Raw genomic sequence first — 27,078 nt, 5'->3', positions numbered from 1 at the left:
CCTGGACCCCATCCACGACTCCCCACCCTCCAGCTAGCTCTGGACATGCAAGATCTTTGCCCCATCTCCATCAGTCGAGGAGGCTGCTGTGCCCATGCTCCCCAAAACTCCACACTTCATTTCTTCAGCCCCTTAAATTCCCAAGCACAAGTTTCTCTTCTCGCTTCAGTAGCATCTTCATTTCCGTGCCCTCTACCCCCCCCCCCACGTTGCTTTCATTCTACCTCCACCGTGCCCACTTTCCTCTCGCCCCCCCCCCCCATTCTTCAGGCCCCTTCTTCCAAGTCTTCATTCTCTCCCTGTTCCCGCCACTCGCCTTCTTCAAATTCCCGCCTCTGTTCTCTATCGACACACTACACTCTCCCCTTCTGTGCCCTTCCCTCACAGTCACACTCGTCTCCCGCCTCTGTTGTTCTCTCTCCGCGCTCATCTCTTCTGTGCCCTTCCCTCACAGCCGTACTCCTCTCCCAGCTCGCCCCTCACTTCCACTCTGGTCGTCGCAGTCCTCCCACCCGCCCCTCCCCATTCTTTCACTCCCCCCCCCCCCCCCCCCCCATACTGGCTAGACGGGTCTGGCATGTTTTCGCCAAAGTAAATAAACCACTTACATGAAAAGTTCTCAAAACAATGTAGTAATTCCGCCGTCCCCTTCCCTGTTCTCCACGTGAACGACCCCTCTTATTATTTTACTGACCGCCCCCTGCACCTCCACGACGCAGGGGCCCCCTCCACTAACGCCCCCCCCCCCCCCACGGGCTCGACACGCAGAGACCCCACTACCTCTTCCAGTCCAACCCCTCCGACCCCCGGCAGATGAGCGCGGGTTTGTACCTGAAGCGCTTTGGGGATCGCAAGGGGTAACAAAGCGCTATACAAATACCAATATATTACCTGCAGCTGCTGTTTTCCTAGACCCCCGGGGCGTCTGTGGCTTAAAAACTAGGTTCGGGTGCAAGGACTGATCCGGTCCCCCAGATCCAAAACTCGCCTGTTCCTCGTCTCCCCTCGTCTCTGAAGTGCGAGCTGCCCCCTCCTACTGCCATTCCGTCACTGGTGGCGGCGGGGAATGAGCTTTGCATAGGGCGGGGTTTACAAGGTGAGATCGAGGATAATTGATATGCAGTGGTCTAAAAAAATATAGGTCAGTGGAGATTTTTTTGGTGTGTACATTTATATAGCGAGAACTCGACCCAAAAATATTGGAGCGCTTTATTTCATTGTGCAACAGGTCGGTGGCACCGGGAACCAGAGATGCCCTCTACCCCCCCCCCCCCCCCCACGTTGCTTTCATTCTACCTCCACCGTGCCCACTTTCCTCTCGCCCCCCATTCTTCAGGACCCTTCTTCCAAGTCTTCATTCTCTCTCCCTGTTCCCGCCACTCGCCTTCTTCAAATTCCCGCCTCTGTTCTCTATCGACACACTACACTCTCCCCTTCTGTGCCCTTCCCTCACAGTCACACTCGTCTCCCGCCTCTGTTGTTCTCTCTCCGCGCTCATCTCTTCTGTGCCCTTCCCTCACAGCCGTACTCCTCTCCCAGCTCGCCCCTCACTTCCACTCTGGTCGTCGCAGTCCTCCCACCCGCCCCTCCCCATTCTTTCTCTCCCCCCCCCCCCATACTGGCTAGACGGGTCTGGCGTGTTTTCGCCAAAGTAAATAAACCACTTACATGAAAAGTTCTCAAAACAATGTAGTAATTCCGCCGTCCCCTTCCCTGTTCTCCACGTGAACGACCCCTCTTATTATTTTACTGACCGCCCCCTGCACCTCCACGACGCAGGGGCCCCCTCCACTAACGCCCCCCCCCCCCCACGGGCTCAACACGCAGAGACCCCACTACCTCTTCCAGTCCAACCCCTCCGACCCCCGGCAGATGAGCGCGGGTTTGTACCTGAAGCGCTTTGGGGATCGCAAGGGGTAACAAAGCGCTATACAAATACCAATATATTACCTGCAGCTGCTGTTTTCCTAGACCCCCGGGGCGTCTGTGGCTTAAAAACTAGGTTCGGGTGCAAGGACTGATCCTGTCCCCCAGATCCAAAACTCGCCTGTTCCTCGTCTCCCCTCGTCTCTGAAGTGCGAGCTGCCCCCTCCTACTGCCATTCCGTCACTGGTGGCGGCGGGGAATGAGCTTTGCATAGGGCGGGGTTTACAAGGTGAGATCGAGGATAATTGATATGCAGTGGTCTAAAAAAATATAGGTCAGTGGAGATTTTTTTGGTGTGTACATTTATATAGCGAGAACTCGACCCAAAAATATTGGAGCGCTTTATTTCATTGTGCAACAGGTCGGTGGCACCGGGAACCAGAGATGTGAGCGGGACATGCTCCTCAGTTACAGCAGTGTTTTAACTACCAATCGAAGAGATGAGTGGTCCAAACACCTTACTTAATATATCCCGACATCGAAAGTGCCTTATTTACGATGGGAGTACCTGGGAACATCACATTGCTGTTGTGCTGCCCTGTGTGTGATACCTGCAGTCCTCCTTGAGCTGTTGTGTTCTAATTGCAACAGCAGAGTACATCGTTTTCCTTTTCATTCACGAGTGTATTTTGACAATGATGCATGTCGGCTTTCGGTGACCTGACTCCTCGCAAAAACATTTGCACCCAGGTACTCTTGCTGCATGTCCGTGTACGCTTGCATAACGCTGTAACCTGAAACACACATGGCTTCCCCGCAGGGGGATGGGTGCCGTGCGCGCTCTTTGCATTTTTTAGTTTCCTGTTTCAGGGTGGAAGCCTTGCCACTGTTACCATGCTTGACACCCCCATCTCAAATTGGCTTCGATCTAATTGCTGTCGGATCTGATTGCTATCCCGGCTCATTATTTATTTTCTTTTGAACCTTCCTAGTCGTTAAATTGCTCTTTACGACCTCATAAAGGTCTTTTGCAGATGGATAGAAGGTGTAAAATGTCCCCAGTTGATCCAGCAAAAAGTAAATATGTGTTAAATTTTGAGGTTACTGTGTGGCTCTGTGTGTGTGTGGGGGTGGCTCTGTGTGGGGGTGGCTCTGTGTGTGTGGGGGTGGCTCTGTGTGTGGGGGGTGGCTATTTGTGTGTATGTGTGGGTGGCTCTGTGTGTGGGGGAGGGTCTGTGTGTGTGTGGGTGGCTCTGTGTGTGGCTCTGTGTGTGTGGGTGGCTTTTTTTGTAGGTGGCTCTATGCGTGGTGGGTCTGTCTGTGTGTGGGTAACTCTGTGTGTGCGTGTGTGTGTAGGTGGCTCTGTGGGTGGCTCTATTTGTGTGTGGGTTGCTCTATGTGAGTGGCTCTGTGTGGGTGGCTCTGGGTGTGTGGCTCTGTGTGTGGGTGCAAATGCAATAGGTCTTGCATTTGAGAGGGATTAAGCTATTAACATTGTAAATAACAATGCCGTTTCTTAAAATGTTTTAACAACAAAAACAAACAAAAACAATGTCATGAGCAATGCCAATAGCTCTAACTTTTACAATGCCGAGACCATTGCATTGTAAATGCTTGTTAATTTGTCTAGCTGTGGATTTTGGACCCTCGTTCTGCCGGCACCGAAGAAAACCTAGAAAACCTGTACATTTTTTAAAACTAGGTATCCAGGGGAATCCAGGATGGGGTGACTTGTGTGACTCTCACCAGGTTCTGTTTTCCAGAATCCCTTGCAAAACTCAAACTTTGTAAAAAAACAAATTCTGTGATGGAAAGTTCTGGAATCTGCGGGGAGCCACGCCACAAACTTCCATCCACCCAGCATTCCTCCAAGTCTCCCAGTAAAAATTGTACCTCACTTGTGTGGTTAGGCCTAGTGTCCACAACAGGAAATGGCCCAAAATGTATTGTGGGGACTTCAAAATTATCGATTACGAGGAGGAGCCTAGCGCGCAACCAAGATGGCCGCATAGGTGCGAGGCTCCCGAGGACCTCCGCAACCTCCTACGTTTATCCTGCCTTCATCCTGAATCGGTTGAGGGGACTGTGTCGGTGAGCCTGAGCCGAGGTGGTACCCGTTTTCCGTTTTTGAATCAGACCCCGGGTGCCGGGGTGAGCACCGACCGAAGTTTGCTGCCTACTTCCCTCCTGACCCCGGATTCGAGTTTGGGGGTAACCCAGTGGCGAAGTGAACAACAACGGCGGGCTGGGCCTGGCGAGTCGCGTACCCCGCACTTTCACTTTCGCTTTTGACTCCCCCTGCCCTCATCGCAAGTGGGATTACGGCGCTTCTTTGTGTTGGGGTGGCCTCGCTGGGAGACCCTGCCTGCCTGCCTGCGGTGGCCCGCTCTGCCGTCCTGGGGTGGCCCCCGGGGCTCTCGGCCTTGATTGCTTGCTCTCCACTGCGTAGCTGGTGAGGGCGCGAGCCACACGACGATGGCCACGAAGCAGGATGGGGATCGGTTGAAGGCCAAGTCTACCCGGCGTGGCACCGCTCATCAGGCCAACATCATGGACCGCTACACCCTCCCGAAGGGGTCTCCCGGCGGATCGCACAAGTCCTCCGAGTGCCCCTCGGATGCCCCGGATTTGCCTGCGGATCTGACTTTGCAGGATGTTATGGGCGCCATTGCTGAGATGAAGACCTCAGTGGGCCAACAATTCGACACCTTGGCACATAAACTCGACGCGGTCCTCATCGATGTCAACCTTGTTAGAGCCGATCTTTCTAAGACCAATGACCGGGTCGACTCTTTGGCCCACACCGCGTCGGGCCTCACGACTGAGGTAGCGGCCCTTCAGACGGAGGTGCATCGGCTCCGTCAGGCAAGTGCGCTCCTGGATCGGCGCCTGGAGGACTCCGAGAGTAGGGCCCGGAGGAATAATATCCGCATTATTGGAGTGCCCGAGGGACGGGAGGAGTGGGCGGCGGATCTCTTTGTGGAGGACCTGGTCTCTACCCATCTCCAGCCTAAGGGGCTGAGCAAATTCTTTGCGGTGGAGAGGGCCCATAGAGTTCCCGGAGGCAGGCCGAAGGTCGGAGCCCCTCCGCGGCCTCTTATTGCCCGTATTTTTAACTTTCGGGACAGGGATGCGATTCTGCAAGCCTCCAGACTGCAAGGGCCGATTAAGCTGGAAAACTTGGAGGTGAACTTTTATCCTGACTTCACGCAGGCGGTCCAGAAGCAGAGACTGAGTTTCCTGGGTGTCAAGCGGCGGCTTCGGGACATGAACCTAAAATATGCCATGCTCTTCCCAGCCAGGCTGCGGGTGGAGGCGGATGGTCGCACTCACTTTTTTGACCGTCCTGACATGGCCGGGGACTGGTTGGACACTTTGACTGGGGGACATGGTCGGGATGGAGGGGGGGCGACGGGAGGTGAGCGATCACCGGTCCGGGTCTGAGGTACTGACACCGTGGCTCACCCCGTATGATGCCACTTTTGGCCATGCTTAGGGTCTTTTGCCTATTGTGCCTTGTTTCCCCTCCATGGGGGGTTGTGCTGGGTCTCGAGGGGGTTCTCCCTCCTCCTCTAGGGGGTCTTAGTAGTTTCATTTACATAGGGGCGACAGGCACACTGCAAGTTGGGGGGGCTGTTTGGGCTCATGCAGGGGTGCAGGGAGGGGGGAGTTTTGTTGGGGCTGTTGGGTTGGGGTTGGGTATTGTTTATTTGTACCACAAGGCAGATGTATTGTTGTGCTACTTCTACAGTGCTCCCTGGGGGGAGATGGCTCGACTTCGGCTATGATGGGGGGTAGGGGACTGAGTCTTTTGTCCTGGAATGTTAATGGACTGGGGGACGGGATAAAACGGGGTGTGGTCCTGCAGTTTTTAAAACGTATTTCTCCCGATATAGTATTTCTGCAGGAAACACACCTCATTGGAAACTCCTTTCGTGCTATGAATAGACAGGGCTATCGCCTTGTAGCCCACTCGGGCTTCACCTCTGGTTCGAGGGGCGTGGGAATCATGGTTAAAACTTCGCTCCCGTTGGAAATGAATGAGGTGTTCCACGATGACAGGGGACGATACACGGCTCTGGTGGGTAGATTGGAGGGTAGAGTGATTGTTTTAGTTTCGGTTTATGTCGCGCCAGGGTTGCAAACAACTACTTTCGCTGATCTGGGACGCCTCCTCCTTGGCCTTCCGGAGGGGATTCTAGTGGTTGGGGGAGATTTTAACGCTGTAGTCTCCGGTACTGAGGATCGTCACCCTCCTAGGGATCTCCCCCGTGCCCAAGCGTGGTTGTCCGGCCTCTTGGATACATTGGGGCTGGTGGATTGTTGGCGGCTGAAACACCCTACGCAGATACAGTACACCTTTCATTCCGGGGCTCATGGCAGTCTTTCAAGGCTTGATTATGTTCTGATGCCAGCGGCACAGGCGGGGAGGGTTGGGGAGGTACGACATTTGGCGCGGGGTATTTCGGACCACTCTCCGCTCCTGCTGCACTTCGACATTGTCCCGAGGGGGGAGGGGAGGGTGGTCCCGGTCAATCCCTGGTACCTGCGTGATCCCACAATTCGCGCAGATTTGGTTAAATCTCTTGAGCGGTATTTTGAAGATAATGTGGGATCTGTATCGTCTGCGGTCTCTCTGTGGGAGGCGTTTAATACGGTAATCCGGGGGGAGGCCCTGTCCCTTATTTCCCATTCCCGGTGGCGCGGGCGGGAGGAGGTGACCCGTATTGAAACTGAGATAACTGAGTTGGAGGGTGATCTGGAATGTGGGGTGACGGACAACAAATTACATGCTCTCCGACTCAAGCAGGCGGACTATAAGGCCCTCGTCACGGAGGCAGCCAGGGGCCTCAGTAGAGAGCAGCATGGGAGACTGTATGATGTGGGTGATAAGGCTGGTAAATTGATTGCGTGGCTGGATAAAAAGGAGAGAGCGAGTCGAGTTGTCCCGTCGATTGAGAAATTGGATGGTGTGTGTGTCACTGATCCGGGTGAAATTGTTGATTGCTTCGCAGAATATTTCCGTGGGGTGTATTCCCCGGTATCTTCCCGCTCGGAAGAGGATTCTCATGCTCTGCTCAGGGACATTGCGCTGCTTTCCCTTTCGGAAGAGGATAAAGTGTCGTTGGACGCCGCCCCTACATCTGAGGGGATTGCCCTCGCCATACGTTCGGTCGCTTCCGGCAAGGCCATGGGTCCTAATGGCCTTCCCATCGAATTGTACAAGCTGCGACCGGATACGCTGGCGCCACATCTCCGTGCTATGTTCCTCGCGGCCCGTTCGGCAGGTTCCCTCCCGCTGGACCAGCGTCTGGCCACTATCGTGGTTATTCATAAGGAGGGGAGGCCGCGGGATCGGGTCACGTCTTACAGGCCCATTTCTCTGTTGAATGCGGAGCCCAAAATTCTCGCCAAGGTGCTGGCTAATCGGCTGGTTAGCGTGGTGTGCGATCTGATTCACCAGGACCAGTCCGGCTTTATCCCTCATCGCAACACCGCGCTTAATCTGCGGCGTTTGCATGGGGTGCTCGCGCGGGTCCCGTTCATACGAGAGCCGGCCATTTTGGCGTCCTTGGACGCCACTATGGCGTTCGACACGCTTGAGTGGCCATATATTTGGGCGATGCTGGCGAAGTTTGGTTTTGGCCCGGGATTCATTGGTTGGGTGAAACTGTTATACTCCGGACCTCTGGCGCAGGTGGTGGTGAACGGTAGAGTGTCGGCTCCGTTTGAGCTGGGCAGGGGTACGCGGCAGGGCTGCCCGCTGTCGCCGCTCCTCTTCGCGCTTGCCTTGGAGCCCCTGGCGGAGTGGCTGCGGTGGGATCCTTCCATTCGTGGTCTCTGTTGGACCCCTGAGTATGAGGATCGCGTATCCCTTTACGCAGATGATATCCTTTTATACCTTGCTTCCCCGCGTAAATCGCTGATTGTAGTAGTGGATGTTTTGCATTCCTTTGGCCGCAATTCTGGCCTAGTCATCAACTGGGCTAAATCCTGTGTGTATGTCCTCTCCGGGGAGACTCCTATCCTACCGCGGGGCTGCCCTATCCAGGTCGCTCCGCAGGGATTTAAGTACCTGGGTATCTTTATCACCCTGGACGCTGAGGCCCGATATAAACAAAATTTGCTCCCCCCCCTCCAGCGCCTGAAGGAGGACGTGGCGCGTTGGAGGCGCTTGCCGCTCTCATCGCTTGGCCGTGCGGCATTGTTTAAGATGATGTCGCTGCCACGTTTCCTATATGCTTTACAGAACACGATGGACGTTGTCCCGGCGCGCTACTTTCGCGAGGTGGAGAGTCTGCAGCGCCACCTATTCTGGGATGGGAGCCGCGTATCGCCCTTGCGAAGCTGACACTCCCGTGGTATGACGGGGGGGTCGCCCTCCCAGACATCAAACGGTACTACTGGGCCTCCCAGCTGGCCGCGATAAACCACGGCCTTTACGGGCCCGCTCTAAACCCGGCCTTTGAGATGGATAAACTATTACTGCCGGGTGGTGACTATAATCGGGCGCTTTATTCTCGATCGCTCGACGCGCGTCTGACGGGCCCTACGCGGGTCATGGTACGGGTGTGGCACGCGGCAAACTTGGCGATGGGGTGGAAGGATCGATTGACCCGGGCGACGCCACTGTATGCCTCTGAGCGGCTGGGCTCCCTGTGGACCTCGAAGGGCTTTGAGAAGTGGGACATGATAGGCATCAGCAGGGTGGGCGATCTCTGGACGAGGGGGGGATTCAAAACGTTCGATGTGCTGCAGGCGGAATTCCAGTTGCAGGACAGGGAGTACTTTCGATATCTACAAGTCCGTCACACGCTGGTCTCCGTATTCCCGGATGTTGCCTCCATCCCGGAGTACTCCCCTCTGGAAGATAGAGTGCTAGATGGGCATGTGCCGGACGGCACGATTTCCTTGATTTACAAAAAGCTCATCAACGATCGCTCGGGACTGTTGACTAGCATTCGTGAGGCGTGGGTCGCCGATGGATTGGAGCTGGACGACGAGGACTGGGTGTCTGCGGTGGCCTCCCCGAAAGAGGTGGCCATACCGGCCCGCCTTCGCTTCGTCCAGCTCAAAATACTCCATAGGGTCTATGTTACGGGGCCGGGTCTGATGCGTATGGGATATTCCGTGGATGGGTTGTGTAAGCGTGGGTGTGGTTCCTTAGGGACCTTCGTCCATATTTTGTGGGAATGTCCGGAGGTGGCGCGATTCTGGCGTGGTGTGCATGCGGTGTTGCAGGCGGTCACACATGTGCCGCTGCTACCTGAGGCGAGGAGGTGTCTGCTAAATGTGTGGGAGCCGACTGATTACTCAGTGCCGCAGACGTGGTGGGTGACTCTGGGCTATATGGTGGCCAAGCGTGACATAGCGCAATTGTGGGGCTCCCAGAGGTCGCCAACGATCTCGGCATGGAAGGACAACATGGATTGGTGTATGTTTCGGGAAAAAGTGGTGTATGTTGCGAGAGGTAAGCCTGGGAAATGGGTGAAAGTATGGGGCCCCTGGAACTCCTACCGTGGCGGAATTTGTACCCCGCCGCTGACGCCTGATCTGGCACTGGCCCCGTCTCCCTAGTCTCCTTATCTCCTTGGTTCTGGGTACTGAGTCCACTTTGTTTCCGCTCCGGCCTGTCCCCCCCCGCTCTTCCTGTGTATCGGTAGGGTCCTCCCCAGGGGAGCTCATACTGCTGCTTCGACTTCTTGCTGCCTTGTGGATTTGTTTGTTATTTCTTACATAAAAATGGAACCGCCATCTGGGGGGTCCGGACGGTGTGGCCGCCAACGTTTTTTCTTTCCAACTCCTGTTATTTCTCAAGCTGCAGCGTGTGTTTCCCACTTGTATTCTATGCTCTTATTGTTTGCTAGCGGCCGGCCCGAAGGTTGTAGGCCCATTTTTGTATCTCTCTTGACTTCTGCAATAAAGGTTTAAAAAAAAAAAAAAAAAAATTATCGATTACAAAAAGACCTTGTTTTGCAAGAGCGTCACCTGCATTTTTGATCCCGGGCCCGGCGGCCATCTAGGGAAGCATACGAAACGCAGACATTTCTGGAAACTGGACACCCGTGGGAGTCCAGGGAGATGTGACTTGCATTGATCTCCTAAAGTTTTCCTTCCCAGAATCCCCTGCAAACCTCAAAAGTAGCTGTGTGGGAAAGTTGTGGGATCAGTGGGCTGACACAAATTTCCTACCACCCAGTGTTCCCCCAGGTCTTCTAATAAAAATGGTACCTCACTTGTGTGGGTGGGCCACGTACCTGCGACAAGCAAGGGCCCAATACGTATTGTGGAGACAAAAACATTATCTATTACAAAACAACCTGGTTTTGCAAGGGGGGGTTCCATTTTTATCGGGAGACTTAGGGGAACACAGAATAGTACAGGTGTTATTACCACTTACCTTTTTTTTGCATTTCTGCCTTCCAAATGTAAGACAATGTGTAAAAAAAGAAGTAAATTTCCTCTAATTCACATGCTAGTTTGGGTACCCACAATTTCGGAGATGTGCAATTAACCGATGCTACTAAATTCTATATTTTGTTCTGATTTCAGAAATATATGGGTTTCCTTGATACTTATTTTCACTCTTTATATTTTACCAAATGAATTGCTAGATACCTGATACACAATGAAAAACCATTACAAGACGCAGCTCAGTTATTGTCTCTGGGTAACTTGGGTTCTTGGTGAACCTACAAGTCCTATATATCGCCACAACCAGAGGGTCCAGCAGACGTAACGATATATTGCTTTAAAAAATCTGTTATACTTAGTAGAAGTTACAGGTGAAAACATTGGCACAAATATCTGGGTTTTTTTTCAACTCAATATTTCTTTATTACAACTGTTAGTTTCTATACGAAATCCTTGAAGGATGTACGCAATTGACCCCTTGCTGAATTCAGAAATGTATCTACTTTTCAGAAATGTACAGTTTTCCGGGATCCATTATTGCTTTCACATCCATTTCTATCACTAACTGCAAGGAGGTAGAAAGCACAAAAAATAGGACAAATAGATTATGGCCCAGTAAAATGCCAAAACTGTGTAGAAAATGTTTGTTTTCTGACAAACGTCTGCCTGTTCATGAAAGCTGGGTAGATGGTGATTTTAGCACCACAAACCCTTTGTTGATACCTTTTGCAGGGAAAAAGCCATACGCGTTCTTCTGCAGCACTTATTTCCAATTTTTCCCAAAAATGAACTGTATTTTGGCTAATTCCTCAGTCCCCTCCAGGGGAATCCACAAACCCTGGTACCTTTAGAATCCTCAAGATGTTGGAAGAAAAGGACGCAAATTTGGCATTGATACCTTGTGTGGACCAAACGTTACAGGGGCATATGCGTGAACTATCCAGAGTAGCCCAAAAAGGCTTGGCACGGGGGGGTGGGGGGGGGTAGAGTTCTAGCAATAAGGATGCTGACACAAAAAACAGCATGTTCGTAACATGAGGATGTAGATAAACATGGTTTGCATGCTCCTGGTATATAGTGTTTGGCTTGGATGTCTGAACCTTGGTTTGCTTTGAAGAAGCCTTTCGAGTCACAAGGTATAGTGGCTCCTCCCTTAGCCGGCAATGCGCAGGAGCATCAGCTCCATTGTTAGATTCTTTTTCTGTGCCATCAGATTCGGACGTGTAGCAATCAGTTTCTGTGTTTGGCGCCTTACAGCGCTTACCGCCTGGCTCATTTGATCTCTTGACTCCCATGCTTACAGAAGAACTCAACAGATCCTCAGTACCCTTTCTTTTTCATGTCTATCTGACGAGTACCGAAAACCAGGCTTTGCTCAGCACCTCACCATCGGGGATTCCCCTGTACCAAGGCTGTCCTCATTTCATCTTCAGTAGCCTGTCAATGAGAATGCCAGGTCAGTGATGGAAAGGACGCCTTTCCAATAACGCGCCAAGTTCCCCTGCATCGACCATCATCAAGTCTGCTATTTTTTTCTCCCCTGAGTACAATGACGCCACTTGCTAGGCCTCCCCACCTTCCAAACAAAGAAGACTCTTTAGTACTGAAGTGTAGGTGGTAGGTGGACCATTGGAGAATGCAGAGGCAGGAGTCCAGCGATACCGCCAACATATTCGGGGAACGCGATGTTGAGTTGGTCTCTCAAACGCCCAGCTTGTTCCAGTTCAATTCAGAGATGAGCTCACCCTCCAAGCCTGAGGGAAGACAGCAAGATCATAGAAGACATCATCTGTGGGTATGGTCGACTCCCACACACAACCCACTGTTTTGCAGTGATCATGTGTACAGGCAGAGCATTTCCCCAGTGTGGATTGGACATCGAGCCCAGGGTCTCAACAACCACTTGCCAGGCCATCACTTCCTTCAAGCCATGGTCGACATCAACAGAAGTTTCCAGAGCCTACTATGCTTCCATCTCCAGCCACAAAGAGCCAGCATAAGCCTTGGGGCCCTTCAGAGCCGACAAGGTCCTCAGCCCTGGCACCTGTACCGAAGACACTTGACACCGAAACTCACAGCGGCACCAATACCAGCCTCAATGCGGGATCAAAAACTCAGTCAACAGCCAGCTCTGAAGATTCAGAACCACCTATTCTTCAACACCTGTAGGAGGAATTAGATGCTCGCCAGTTTATTACTCGCAGATGGGCAGAATCTCCACAAAGCTGCCACAGGAGACTCTCCCAAGTAGAAGGAATTTACTTTTGAGGAGCAAATCACTTGCTTCCAAAGCATAATAAACTTGTGGACGGGGCACTATCTCCCTCCGTGTTTGATCTCTGTCTCCTTCTCCTTCTTCAGCACCCCTTTCTCCACCACCACCTTCAGATTTACTGGAGGGGTCACCGCACTCTGGCATGATCCCTCTAATGCACCATATGACCATGAGCCCAGGGATGACCCATAGGACGACTATGGCATTGATCTGCCGGGTGATACAGACCCTGAATTGTATGCAGCCAAGCCTTCTCCTGCCTGCTGACACTACTACATACCACAAGGTCATAAACATGGCAGCCACATACCATGAATTCAGGAAGACTATGACTTCCTGCTCCAAACATTATCCAAGACCCAACGCACCCTTCAGTTCCTCCATAAGCTTAAGGGGATGCTCAAGACCTATTTATATGAGCCTCCCTATATCCGTGGCCACGTACTTCCGGGCTCGCTTTTAGTCCATACAGTGTGTAAACACCCAGGCTACAGGAGACGCTCCCCATCCTGACAAGGAGAGTAAAAAGCTAGACACAGCAGGCAAAATGGTAGCAATACAATCAGCCACACATTGGAGGATTGCCAACTCAATTCGCCTGCTCTTCCGCTACAACAAGGTGCATTGGGATGAGATGGCAGAACTCCTTAAACACCTCCCTGAGGAGTACAGACAGCGTGGGCAAGAGCTGGTAACAAAGAGGAAGACCATATATAATGCCACTCTCTGCTGCACCCTAGATGCGACTGATACCGTGACCAGTGGAGTCAACATCAGTATCCTGGTCAGATGTCATTCCTCGCTCCATGTCTCTGGCTTTAAATCAGAGTTTCAGCAGCATCTTTTATACCTACTGTTTGATGGTGAATATTTCTTCGGACCACAGGTGGACCAGTTGCTCGAAAGGCTTAGAAAAGACACAGCTGCCTGTCTTTCTCTCAGCCAGACTTGGTATCAGAGACGGTCCTTCACAAATCACAGCAACCTTTAGTTGCTTTTGCCAAACCTCACAGAGAGCATGCTCTTTCAAAGGCAGACATAGCCAGATAGATTGTCAAGTGTATCCAAACCTGCTATATCTTATAGAGACTTCTATCCGCAGATTCCTTACCTTTGAATTTCCCAGGCATCAGGCTGGATCCGGAAACTTTTGCTGAGCAATAACCCTTGCACGCGATGTTGGGTGGCTCTTTTCGGCTCCGCGTGATGTCGTCGGCGTCGGTTATGATGTCGCAGTGCCTATACAGCGCCACCAGGAGCATGGACGTCGGTTCTTTTCTTTCCGTACTAGTTAAGCGCCGATCCGGGAAGAGCTACCCCTCTGCCGTTTTGGCAGGTCTTTTGTCGACATTTTTGGATTTCCGACTTTGTGTGCGAGGGATGTCTTTGAGGAAGCCAGGTTTCAAGCCATGCGGGACTTATTCCCGCATGATGTCGGTCACCAATCACCACTGCATATGTCTGTGGTGGCTCGAGAGCGACCACGACACAATGTCGTGTTCAGACTATCGGGCGATGGCTCCGAAGACCTTGAGGGAGCAGGCGATGAAGTTACTCGCGGCCCGGCCGTCGCCACCGTCAAGCGAGACTCCGAGGAGGTCACGGTTCCGATCGAAGAAGAGGAGGGTGCGGGACCGCTCACGGAGCCCTAAGTCCTCTTCCTCCCACACTCGGGGAAGAGGCATAAGAAGAAGACTTCGTCCAAGCGAACTTCGTCTTCACCTCAACTGGCGTCCGTCGTTGAGAAAAGTAAGGGGCACCGACTCTCTAGGCACGGTTCCGCGGAGCCAGTGTCGACTTCGCGTCTCCCCCCTTTCCGGGAGCCGGAGCGACTCCAGCTCAAATAAGAGTTTTACAAGGCCTGTGAGAAAGTGCCCTCTTTCTGCATGGTTGCCCCCACTTTTTGCTGAATTGCTGATGTGCTTTGACTGAGTGTGCCCTGAGCTCCTGCTAACCAAGTACCCAGGGCCTAGGTTCTTTCCCTAAAACTGCATTGAAGCCTAAACCCAATTGGCATCTCTGGCCACAGGTCAGCCCCTGGTAAATGGTACCACAGGTACCCAGGACACTGTGACCAGGGAAGACCTCTAAAGGCTGCAGCACTTACTGTACCACCCTTAGAGGCCCTGTACCTTGAAACACACACACTGCCTTTGCAGGCTGTGTGTCTTGATGCAGAACAAAGTGAAGAGTTGACTTGGCACACATCCCTGTGTGCCATGCCTACAACCCACTGCCCTGGCATAGATCAGTCACCTCTCTACCTGGGTGCACTATAACAGTGGTGAGGGTAGAGGTGCATGAGCCCTGTACCCCTACAGTGTCTAAGTCCATTCTTAGACACTGTAAGTGCAGTGCTGCCATTAGGAGTATATGGTGCTGGCAGTTTGTCATTACGAACTCCACAGCACCATAATGGCAACACTGAAAACTGAGAAGTTTGGTATCAAACTTCTCAGCACGTTAAACCCACACTGATGCCAGTGTGGGATTTAATGAAAAATGCACATAGAGGGCATCTTAGAAATGCCCCTGAAACCTAAACTACCACTAGTGTTCTTGCTGAGTGGTTGCTTTTAGCTGCCACCACCAGACATGTTTCTGGACCCCTGGGTCGAGAGCCTGCTGCTCTCGGGGCCAGAAGCAATGCACATCCTGGGACGAGGTGCTAAGCCTCCTCCCCCAGGATGGTCAGGGTCCACGAAGGGGAAGCTTCAAAGGCTTGCTGCCTTTGTGAGCTTCCCCAGGCTACTTGCTGCTTCCAGCAACTGGTCCCCACTGGTTTTGACCCCCACTTTGGGCAGGAGAACGGGTGGGAAAAACAAGTGAGGAAGAGAGGTGTGCCCACCTCTGCCAACTACTCCCTTCAGGTGGGGGAGGCGAGTTGAAGCACAAATCTCAGTACCTGCAATCATGCAGATGGGGGGACACAGCCAACCAGGGAAAGGCATATGCCCCCTTCCCACTGGAAGATGGCATAATAGGGTGTGTACCCACCCCAGGGAAGAGATCCATTGGTCCCAACCTTTTACCTACCTGTAACGCTCCTAAATCTAGTATTTAGGGGTACCCCTGAACCTTGTTTCCTCAGACAAGAACCTGCAACAAGAAAAGAAGAGGGACCGAACAGCCGTCCTGAAGCTAACAAGAGGAAGACCTTCCCCGGCATCGAATCCAAAGTCGGTGCTTGCGACGTCACCGATGCCCGTCATTGGCGCAAGCCCCATCCTCATCCCTGATGACACGGAGCCGGAATCGACGTTGATCGATGCTGATTCAGACGTCGACAGAACACAGAGGTTCTATGGTGTCGCCTGAGCACTTTGAAGATGTGCTAGGTTCAGGAGAGGAATGGGAGGGGTCTGGGGACCCTCTTAAAACCCAGGAAGTGTTTGAGAATTTGGACTGGTATGGGTAACTTGGGGAGGTTAGTGGACTGGATACTTCTCCAGATACTGGCATGCTCTCTCCGCCAACAGTGGCTACGGAGGAGGGGGCATCCTATGCCATGGTGGTTAAGATAGCAGGCCAGGTCCTTGGCCTGGAGCTGCCCTCGGTGCAGGTCAGGACTAATGTCCTGACTGAGGTGCTTCAACCTGGGGCTTCCACGTCCGAACCCCTGTTGCCCTTTAATGAGGCACTTACAGACGTCCTTCTAGGAACATGGTCCAAGCCTAGCTCAGGGGCTTCTCTGAATAGGACTATTGCACGCCACCATTGCCCAGCTCCTGGTGACCCAAAAGTCATCAGCCAACACCCCACCCCAGAGAGTTTGGTGGTGGAGGCCTCTACGTCCCAAGGCACATTTGTTTCCGCCCCTCCGGATAGGGAATCCAAGAGGCTGGATTCTTTCGTAAATAAGTTGTTTTCTTCCTCTAGCCTGGCATTACAGTCGGTGAATACCGCATGCTTACTGGGCCATTTCTTCCATTCCCTTTGGGAGACGGTTGCACAAGTGCTGCCACAAGCACCGGAGGAGGCCCGGGCTGTGCTCTCCCAAGCTGTCAAGGATGGGAAAGACGCAGCAAAATTAACCATACGGTGAGGCCTAGATACAACTGATTCGCTGGGCAGATCGATTTCAACAACAGTGGCCTTGAGGCGCCACACCTGGATTCGCACAACTGGCTTCTCTGGTGATGTTCAGATCAATTTGATGGACATGCCCTTTGATGGAATCTGCCTTTTTGAGGAAAGGGCAGGCTCGGTCCTGGTCAGGTTCAAGGGCTCTCGAGCTTCGGCCAGATCCTTGGGCCTCTCCTCCACCCCCTGTGGCTAGTCTTCCTTTCGCCCCTTTTTTGGCAACAGAAGGGGTTTCCGGCTGCGTCTGCCAAATACCAGCCACCGTCCCGCACATACTACCCATGCCATACGAGGATGCGGTGCATTCCGATCTTGGAATGGAGACCAGAAGTCGTCGACCACATTGCCCCCAGCAGCCACAGCCTCCAATCAATCCTAGGCTGATTCTGAAGGACCACACTACTCCAGTTGGTGGGAGAACCTCGACGACTGACTGTTGAAGGTGTCCTCGTCCCAGGCTGTCGCTCCCACCTTCAGTCTACGGCAAACCTTCTGCATTCACTGGGCCTCTCTATAAACGTGCCAAAGTCACACCTGACTCCTTCTCAGATGCTCCCTTTCATCGCAGCTGTTCTGGACACAGTGCAGTTTCGGGCTTATCCTCCCGAGCAGCGAGTCCAGGATATTCAGGTAATGATTATGATATTTCAGCCTCTGTCCTGGATTTCGGTGAGACTGACTTTGAGGCTGTTGGGCCTCATGGCCTCCTGCATCCTGCTGGTAAGACACACTAGATGACATATGTGGGCTCTGCAGTGGGACTTGAAGATCCAATGGGCTCAGCATCAGGGAAATCTCACGGACCTGGTTCAGATCTCAGAAGGAACTGCAAAAGATCTGCAGTGGTCGTTAACTAACCGCAATTGTGCCACTGGTCCCCCCTCCCTTCCCCAACCAGACCTCAGTCATGACAGATGCATCACTTCTGGGATGGGGCGGCCACCTGGGAGAGGTGGAGATCAGGGGGCACTGTTATCCGGCGTAGATGGGGCTCCCCATAAATTTGTTGGAGCTCCGAGCAATTTGATTGGCATTGAAGGCATTCCTTCCCTCTCAAAGTTAGTGCAGGTGTTCATGGACAACACCACCGCCATGTGGTACTGCAACAAGCAGGGCGGGGTGGCGTCGTGGACCCTCTGTCAAGAGGCCCTGCGTCTATGGACTTGGCTGGAACAGCAGGGCATAACCCTGATGATTCAACACCTAGCAGGTTCTCTGAAAGCCAGGGCAGACAAACTCAGCCGTCGATGCCTAGCGGATCACGAGTAGTGTCTCCAGTCGGATGTGGCGCAAGGTCTCTTTCAGCAGTGGGGAGAACCTTGGTTAGATTTGTTTGCCTCCGAAGAGAACGCACAGTGTCAGCGGTACTGCGCGCTGGAGTTTCCAAGGCAGCTATCGCTCTGCAATGCTTTTCGGTGTGAGTGGAGCTCAGGCCTCTGTAAGCATTTCCGTCCATACCACTCCTGCCCAGGGTTCTGAAGAAGATCAGAAGTGACCGGGACCAGGTCATTCTTGTTGCTCCGGACTGGGCGAGGAGAGTCTTGTATCCAGAGCTTCTGAGAATGAGTATCGATCCTCAGATCAAGCTGCCCCTTCTGGAGGATCTTCTGTCGCAACTGCAGGGGTGGGTACTCCACCCGAACCTGTCAACCCTACGCCTCTATGCGTGGAGAATGAGCAGCGGCAGTTGACAGCTTTTGACCTTCCTCCTGAAGTATGTAATGTTATTTTGATGGCCTGGCGGCCCTCCAATAAGACGGTATAAGCCTACCGTTGGCAGAAATTTGTATTATACTGTACAGAAAGGTCTATTGACCCTCTCTTTGCTTCTCTTTCCACTGTTCCTCTGTTCATTCTACCCCTTGACCAACAGAGCTCTGCTTTGGGAACTCTCAATTGTTATTTTCTGCTCTATCCGCTTTTCTGCGGCTGCCAGACCAACCCTCTCTCTTTAGGTCTCCAATTGTAAATAGGTTTTTGAAGGGGCAGGCTCACTTGGTTCCCCCCACACCCTTTGTTATGCCACAGTGGGGCTTTAATTTGGTCCTCACTTATCTATGTGCTCCCTTCGAGCCTTTACACAGCTGTCCACTCCGGCTGCTTACCATCAAGACAGCGTTTCTAGTGGCGATGACATCTGCCCGGAGGGTGAGTTGCAGGCACTATCTTGTACACCTCCCTACATGATGTCCTTTCCAGACAAAGTGGTACTTCGCACTCATGCTTCGTTCTTGCAAAGGTGGTAACCCCATTCCATCTGGGTCAGTCTATCACGCGGCCCACCTTTTTAAATTTTTTTTGTTGTTGTCATTTTAATGATAACAATTAAAAGGCTGTTGATGCATCAAGATGTTTGTTTCACATTTTCACAATCCGGTATGCAGTATTAATACCAATTGTTGAATTTTCACATAACCAAACATTTCAGTAAGCAGCAATTACCCCCATACAGCAGGACAGTACAATATAGGTGCAGTAGACAATACCAACGCTGTCCGTCATTCTCCCAGCCCGAATCGGCAATCCATACCAGCAGTCTGAGGACAGGACCCCAGATAAGCTCTAAGTTACTCACTCCCGCCACAGCGCTAAATGCCTTAGCGAAGCTTAGTCATGTTTCAGAGGGGGTCTGCGCACAAAGTCTCGTTATCTTTAGTAGCCAAATAAGTTTTGTATAATTCCCAGAAGTTTTTAGGACGATTACGTGGGGGAAGCATCTCACTGTAATATTCAGTTTGCGTACTGCAGAACGCCATATCCCTCGACCAGGCTGACACTGTGGGAATCGGTCCCGAGACCAGGCGATCGCCACCCCGCTCCTAGCTATCAATAGCCCCATATCCACCAGCCTACTTATCGCTTTTGGCAAGGGTAATGAATATCCCAATAGGGCAAGCATAGGGTCAGGAACCAATATCCTATCGATTATGTCTCCCAGAGTTTTAAAAATCTGGCCCTAGAAGTAGGCAATCCCCGGGCATAACCAGGCTAGGTGAAAAAAATCAGCCGGGCTTCCACCACAGTGTTCACATTCTGCGGTATCCCTTAACCCATACCTGCATAGCCTTTGAGGGGTATAATACACCCTATTTAGAAATTTAAAATGTATTCCTGTGCCGCCCATTCAAGGAAATGCGTTTTGTGCTCTCACTGCAATATTTCCACGTTTTGTCATCAGTGGCTTTACCTAGGTCAGCCTGCTAAGCTAATCTAGCCTTGGTGTAGTGATTCTCCCGGTACCCCAGCGCCAGTTTATAAATAGTGGAGACTATCCTCACAGCTGAGTCGGTTTTTATCATGTATGTAAGCGGAACCACTTTTGGTGGCTCTGTTAAATCACTTCCCAAAATCTCCTTCAGCGCTTGCCTTGTTCTGTGAAACTGGAATCTTAGTAGCAGTGTGTCTCGCTGCCCCTTAGTATCCACTTCATCCCAAGTTTTCACTTTGCCCTCCAAAAACATATCGCCTTAATGTTTATTGAATCTAAAATCCGAGTTACCCCTTTCACATGGCGGTAGCCAGCGGCACCATTCCAGCGGTGTCAGTGGGGAATATAAAATATCACCTGCTGGTAATTTCAGAAGTTGCTGCCAGGCATGAACCGTCGCATTGATGGAATCTAGAATTCCAATCCTGCGATCAGTTGGGTTAAACAAAAGAGCTGGAAACGGGAGCGGTATTGCGACGACTTTCTCAATCAGAATGTGAGGGGTATCAGCAGAGCCGTGAATCCGGTAATGCACATGTGCGATTTGTGCTGCTCTATAATACAAATCAAGGTCCGGTGTGCCCAGCCGTCCCATGTGATATGGTAATGTGGGTATATCTCACCTGGCCCGTGCACGCTTTCCAGCCCAAGCTAGTCTGACTAATAGTGAAGTAAGAGCTCGAAAGAAGGAACAGGGAAGGACCAATGGAATTTTGACAAATAAAAACAAGAACCGGGGCAGTACCACCATCTTCATAATCGAGACCCTACCCGCCAGTGACAATGGCAAGCGTATCCATCGCTCAACGTCCTCTTCTAATTTGCTGACTGCTCTACCGTAGTTCTCCCTGAAAACTACTTCTGAGTTCCTGTGCACTTAAACTCCCAAGTAGCGGACCGGCTCGGTCGTCCAGCTCAACGGATAGTCAGGGGTAAAGTGGGCTATAGCCGGAGTAAGCGGGAAGATGGTCGACTTGGTCCAATTGACCTTAATGCCCGACATCCCACCAAACGTAACTACTTCGCGTAGTACTGGTGACAAATTAAGCTCAGGGTCTCTAATATATAATAGCCTATCGTCTGCATACGTGGAAATAATCAAATTGTATTCTCGGAAGCGGATTTCCCTGTGGCCGTGATACTCTCGAAGTGCGCAGGCCAGGGGCTCTGCCACTAGGGCGTACAGCATAGGGGAGAGCGGACAACCCTGTTGTGTGCCTCTAGTAATGCTAATCGAGTCAGTAACCATGTTTCCGATTTTAATTCTGGCTGTGGGGTAATTGTAGAGAACTCCTATCATTTGCAAGAAGATGCCTCCCAGCCCTACTCTTGTCAATACATGATTCATGAATGACCATTCAGCAGAATCAAACGAACACTGCGATCGCCTGAATGTCTTGTTTTGTGTGTTGTATCGCCCCAAAAACCGTTCTCAAGTTATGAGTTAGACTTCGGCAAGGAAGAAACCCGGCCTGCTCTGGCGCAACCAATAGAGGTACTAATGGAGTTAGACGGTTCCCAAACATTTTTGCATATATTTTTGTGTCAACGTTCAGGAGCGATAGCGGATGGTACGAGGCACATTCAGTAGGCAGTTTGTCTGGTTTTAATATAGTGACAATTAAGGCTTCCCTCATCGTGGGTGGCATCAGGCCACTTTCGCTCATCTCCTCGAACAGCGTGACCAAATGTGGGATGAGCAGTTCTTTATACTCTTTATAAAAAGCGACCGTAAGGCCATCAACGACTGGTGCACTACCTGACTTCATCCCGGCTAGTGCTGCCACAATTTCCTCAGTCTCTAAGGGTCGCATGAGGTACTCCCGATGCTCGTTCGTTAACCAGGGCAGTTTGATGTGGGCTAGATAATCTAGTATTCCAGCTTCATCACCCACACTCTTGGAGCAATATAGTGACGAGTAGTATCGCTTAAATCTTTCAGCTATTTCTGTCTGGTCTACCAATGGTTCCCCCACTTCATTGTCAAGTTCTACTACCCCTGCCGCTTCTCTGCATTTCTTTAACAGTGAAGCAAGTACCGAGCCCGACCGCTCTCCTTCACTATAAGTGCGGGCCTTCACATATTTACGAAAGTGTTTAATTTCTGAATCGGCCGTATCATGGTACTCTTTTAGCAGAGCTTGGAATTCCTCTGTTACGTTTTCGTCTGTGCTGGATAGGAAGCCTACTTCAAGTGCCTGCAATCTACTTTCAAAGTCCGCAAGCCAATTTCTAAGTGCTCGTAGAACTCCGGAATGTTTAGCTATTGCAACCCCCCTGATGTATACCTTGAAAGTTTCCCATACCACTGAGAAAGTGTCATTCGACCCAATATTGGTTTGGAAGAAAGTTTCTATAGCTTCTGCCAGTTTCGATTTAAATACCGGGTCGAGCATTGAGTTTGGGGGGGAAGCGCCAAGTGAACGGGGTGATATGTCGATGTGGACCCTAAATAGCCAGCAGCACCGGGGAGTGGTCTGAGAAGTTGCGGGGGGAGTACCATGCAATCACGGATCTGGTGGTAAATGGTTCTTGAAACAATCCAATAAACAATCCTCATATGTATATCGTGATATGCAGAGTAATGTGTGAATCCTCCCTTTTCAGGCGATCGTGTTCTCCAGACATCGCATATTTCTAATTGTGTCTGCCCTCCGAGTCAGTGTGTAGTGCATCCAATTGTATCCCTGATTTTGGGTTGACCCAAGTAATAACCCCTCTGGCGTGAGACGTGAACCCAGCTATAGGTGCATGTCCCTGCAGCACCCTGCTGTTTAACATTCTGCTAGATATGGGCAAGTGCGACTCTTGAAGTAGAGCTATATCTATGTTGTGTCTAGTGAGATATGCCAGCACCTTCCTCAGTTTCCTATGGTCATTAAGACCGCAGATGTTCCAGGTTAAAATGTGTATCCTACCGCTTTGTCCTAGTGTCTTGTTCATTGGTATGGTACGTCACTGCAACCTGTACGTCTGCACGGGAGTCCCGTAAGTTATGCATGATCATGTCCGACAACTGCCCAAAAATCACATCAATTACGTAAGGTCTCTGTGTCCCCCCCTCCCACCCCTTGCATGCCCCAACTTTGCTTAGGCGAAGACTCCCCTCCCAGCCCAATTCTTTATAAGAAAAATGACATATGTCAATTTCCAACATCAAACAAAATCGGCAATTCGCCAGGTTGTGGTTTACACACGTGCGCGGATGTTGCCAGGTCTCCCTTTCCAGTCAACTTCGGAAGGCTGTACACCTGTTCTGCCTGCCATCAATCACCTCCCGTGCATCAGCCCAACTCATCCTTAGCCCCATAACTATTATGCATTCCTCACATCATTATACTACTATGAAGCATGTTTACCCTGTCAAAAACAGAGGTTGCCGAAGCATCCTCTCAATGCTCACTCTATATCGGCAGACCTGCCCTCCCTTCATTGCACAATATCAATAGTCATGCTATATCAACCCAGTTGGCATCCCTTCCTTCTCCTCAAATCAGAATCTTATCTGCCAATATGTGCGCCCAATCAATTAGTCCTGTTCCTCCAGGTCGCCTCTGGTTGCTCTCTCATGGTCGGATCCTTCCATGCTGCGCGCTTTGTCCTTAGACCATTCCTTCAAGGCCTTTTGTAGCACTTTTGGGTCCGTGAAGATCCGAGAGCGGCCCTGTCTATTCACCCACAGGCGTTCTGGGTACAGCATGGCATAGTCTAAGTTTTGCTCTCGCAGCTTTCTCTTAAGTGGTGCAAATTACTTTCATGCCTCCTGTACGCGAACCGTAAAGTCAGGATACAGCGCAATCACAGAGCCTTCATGGTGCAGAGTTTGCTTCTCCCGAGCCGCGTCTCTATCTCTAAAATTCGGTAATTTAGCAATGATGGGCCTTGGGCGCCTCTGGCGGTGGTTTCGGGCCCAGTAAGCAATGTGCTCTTTTCACCACAAACATGGAGGAGAAAGTTTCGCTTCCCAGTAGTGTTTCCAGCAACTTTTCCACGAACAGTTCCATTTTCCCAACGTTGGTGGTTTCCGGAAGGCCTGTGATACGAATATTGCTCCTTCGGGACCGGGCTTCAAGGTCCTCCGCCTTTTCCTGTAGGGTTTGCAATAGAGTCCATCTCTGTCTGCGCTTCCTCCACCTCGGTGACCCTGCGCTCCGTCATATCGAGCCGTTCCACCTGCTTATCCATACGTTCAGTCATGCGATCCATGCAGTATGCCAACGAGTCAATTGTGGATAATCTCTTTTGCACTGCAGCAAACATATTGTGAATGTCTCCCTCCGCAGGATCCGACATATCAGCGTGGGTATTGGGGCCCTCGTCCGGGGTTTGCTCCGTAAGTCTGGATTTCCTCTGCTCGAAATGGAGCTTGGGTTGTGTTTTGTCCACCTTCCCCATATTAACTGCTCAGGACTGCGCCAGGCAGATTTCTCAGATAAACATGTGAGTCTCTAGCTCCACTCACTCAAGCTATCAGCTGGCTTACATCCAGATTAACCTCAGGTCGCGGCTTCCAGGTATTCAGAGCCAAGGTGGTGTCGTGCAAGACTGTGTCCTGTAGGGGGAAAGGGCACGTTAGTGCACAAACTAGCACAGCTACGCGCTGTGAGCCTCTCTCCACTCTGGGTGGGTATAGTCTATGTGGCTCCAATTTAGGTCGATTCTCTCTCTGTAGCACATCCACAGGAGAGCAGTAGCGACGTCTGAGTGGCCACCAGTTTACCAACCAGACAGCAAAGCTAGTCTAGTTATGCGCTGAGGTAGAGCACCCACTGCTAGTGCAGCACCTTGTTGTGAGCTCTTAGCCTTTGCCAGGGTCTGCGGCTTAATCTTCTTGTTTGTAGCAACTCTGGGGTGGCATCTCGCGGGGAGCCGCACCAGGCTTCCAAAATGGCTGCCTCAGGCCAAACGCGGCTCCTTCTGGCTGCGCCACCGTGGTCCACTTATCAGGAGGGGCTCAGTCGCACGATAGCAGGACGTCAAGTAAAGAGTTCTGTCTGCTCTGCAGCCACTAAGCAGTCCCTCAGGTTCCAGGTGCAGCTCACCGTCAAGTGGTCCGAGTTCCGCGGCGCAGCCACCGTACCACTTCCAGCCGTAGACGCTGCAGGCTATGGATCACCACAGATCTTTGCTCTGCAGGGCATTCCGGGTCGTTTTTCTCACCAGGCAGCTAAACAGTCCGCGTTCTTGTGTCGGCAGGTAGGCAGCACTTCTCCCCAGTCCCGGTGAAAGTTCAGGCTTTTCAGCAGCATGCGCTGTGATCTCTCTGCATGAATACAGTATCCGCTCGGAGCCAGCCGGTGCGCCTACCACGTAGCCAGCCCTTCCTCTGCAGCTCGGCGCCAGGCCTCCAAGCCGGCACCCGGTTTCCACGCTCGTGGTTGATTTTGGGGGCTCACGGACGGCTCAAAATATGGGTGTGCCACCTCAGGGGCAATATCTTTGCAGTTTCTGGCAGTTAAAGCAGCCCAGATTCAGGATACAATACAGATAATTAGATGGCTAGACGGAGCTCGCTAACTACACGTCCATCTTGGGATCGGGCAAGCTCCGCCCCCCCCTCCCCCCCACGCTGCCCTCCTTCTTTGCTTCCCCGCATCCCTCTAAGGAAGAGGAGCGTCTCCATCACCTGGACCCAAAAAGAGCAGTGTCGTTCTACCGTGACATCACAAATGAGTGCCGGGTGGACGACCGACTCTTTGTGGGGTACATGGGAGCTAAGAAGGGGCCGGCAGTGCAAAAAAGGACCATCTCTCACTGGGTAGTTCTCTGCATTAAGATCTGATATGCTCTGGCTAAGACGCAGCCCCCTGAAGGTTTAAGGGCCCATTCCACCAGGAAAGGCTGCGACTACGGCCTTGGCTCGGGGTGGCCCAGTCCCGGACATCTGTCAGGCAGCCACGTGGGTATCTTTGCACATGTTTGGCAAGCACTACTGCCTGGACAGTCAGGTCCACAGGGACGGGCATTTTGCTCATTCGGTCCTGCAGGACTTCCTAGTGTAAGGTGTTGGTCCGCTACACACCGCCGGGATGGTATGGGTTGGCTATTTAATTCAAAGGTAAGGAATCTGCAGCTAGAAGTCTCTATCAGATGAACAACTTACTTACCTTCGGTAACGCATTATCTGGTAGAGACTCTATCGAGCTGCAGATGCCTTGCAGGCCCACCCATGCCTCCCAGCTTTGCATACTGATTTTGTTAGAACTAGGATTTCAGGGCCCTAGTTTTGCACACGTTCTTGTCAGTTACTTCGTGGCTCTGCGCTTCTGGCGTGGAAAAAACAAAAAGTACTGATGTCCGTGCACCTGGGTGGCGCCTATATAGGTGAGCACGACATCATGACAGACGCTGCCGATAACGTCACGTGGAGCCAAATTGAGCCTCCCGGCGGCGCGCAGAAGGTATTGCTCAGCAAAAGTTTCTGGATCCAGCCTGATGCCTGGGAAATTCAAAGGTAAGCAATCTGCAGCTGGATAAAGTCTCTACCAGATAATGCCTTACCGAAGTAAGTAACTTGTTCTTTTAGTACATATGTCTGTTCACAAAATTCTTATTCGCTAAAAGATGGTGTGCAAATTGTGACCGTTTTTAGCAAATCTAATGTACTTACACCTTACCCTAAGAATCAAATTCAGCAGATTTAATGGTTGTAGGATTTCTTCAGCAATGGTGGCCAGTTGTATGAATCATAGTTTTGTTTTAACATAACATAAACATCCGGGACTGAACACCTTTATGCTGTTTCATAACACTGTTGCATGGCCGACTCGGAATCCATTCAAATGGTCAGAAAGCTGAAGCCTTCTCTTGAGAATTGTCCTATTCCTAGCAATCTTTTATTTTGTACATAAGTGTCTGTAACTATATCAGACTTCAAAGGTTCAAAACTTTGTGCTGCATGGTAAATGTAGCCAATCTCTATTTTCTCTAAATAGCCTTTTCTCCTTCCTCACTTTTCTGTGTCTGATTATATTCTTTCCCCTCATTACCTTCAGTTTGTGTCTTTCTGGTTTCTGCAGGTAATAGGATAGTACTCGGAAAGAACCATGTGTTCCGGTTCAATCACCCTGAGCAGGCAAGACAGGAGAGGGAGAAGAGTACCATTCTGGAAACGCAGGTGGAGTCAGTGGACTGGAACTTTGCACAGAAGGAGTTGTTGGAAAAGCAAGGCATTGATATCAAGCTGGAGATGGAGAAAAGGTGTGTGTCTTATGTCCTTGTATTGGCCACA

At 51.4% G+C, this 27,078-nt stretch overlaps 1 protein-coding gene across 2 annotated transcripts in view; it reads left to right on the top strand.

Annotated features, from left to right (window-relative positions):
* The window catches only part of KIF1C (kinesin family member 1C), a 949,797-nt gene that overhangs the window by 783,572 nt on the left and 139,147 nt on the right, over positions 1 to 27,078 (top strand). For both annotated transcript variants that reach the window (XM_085638138.1, XM_085638139.1), the window contains exon 19: positions 26,867 to 27,047. In XM_085638138.1, coding sequence (XP_085494264.1) covers positions 26,867 to 27,047 — 181 coding nt within the window. The remainder of the gene's footprint in view (positions 1 to 26,866; positions 27,048 to 27,078) is intronic.

This window comes from Triturus cristatus, chromosome 12 (assembly GCF_964204655.1).
Source record: "Triturus cristatus chromosome 12, aTriCri1.1, whole genome shotgun sequence".
Lineage (NCBI taxonomy): Eukaryota > Metazoa > Chordata > Amphibia > Caudata > Salamandridae > Triturus > Triturus cristatus.
This window is presented reverse-complemented; position numbering and strand designations above follow the sequence as displayed.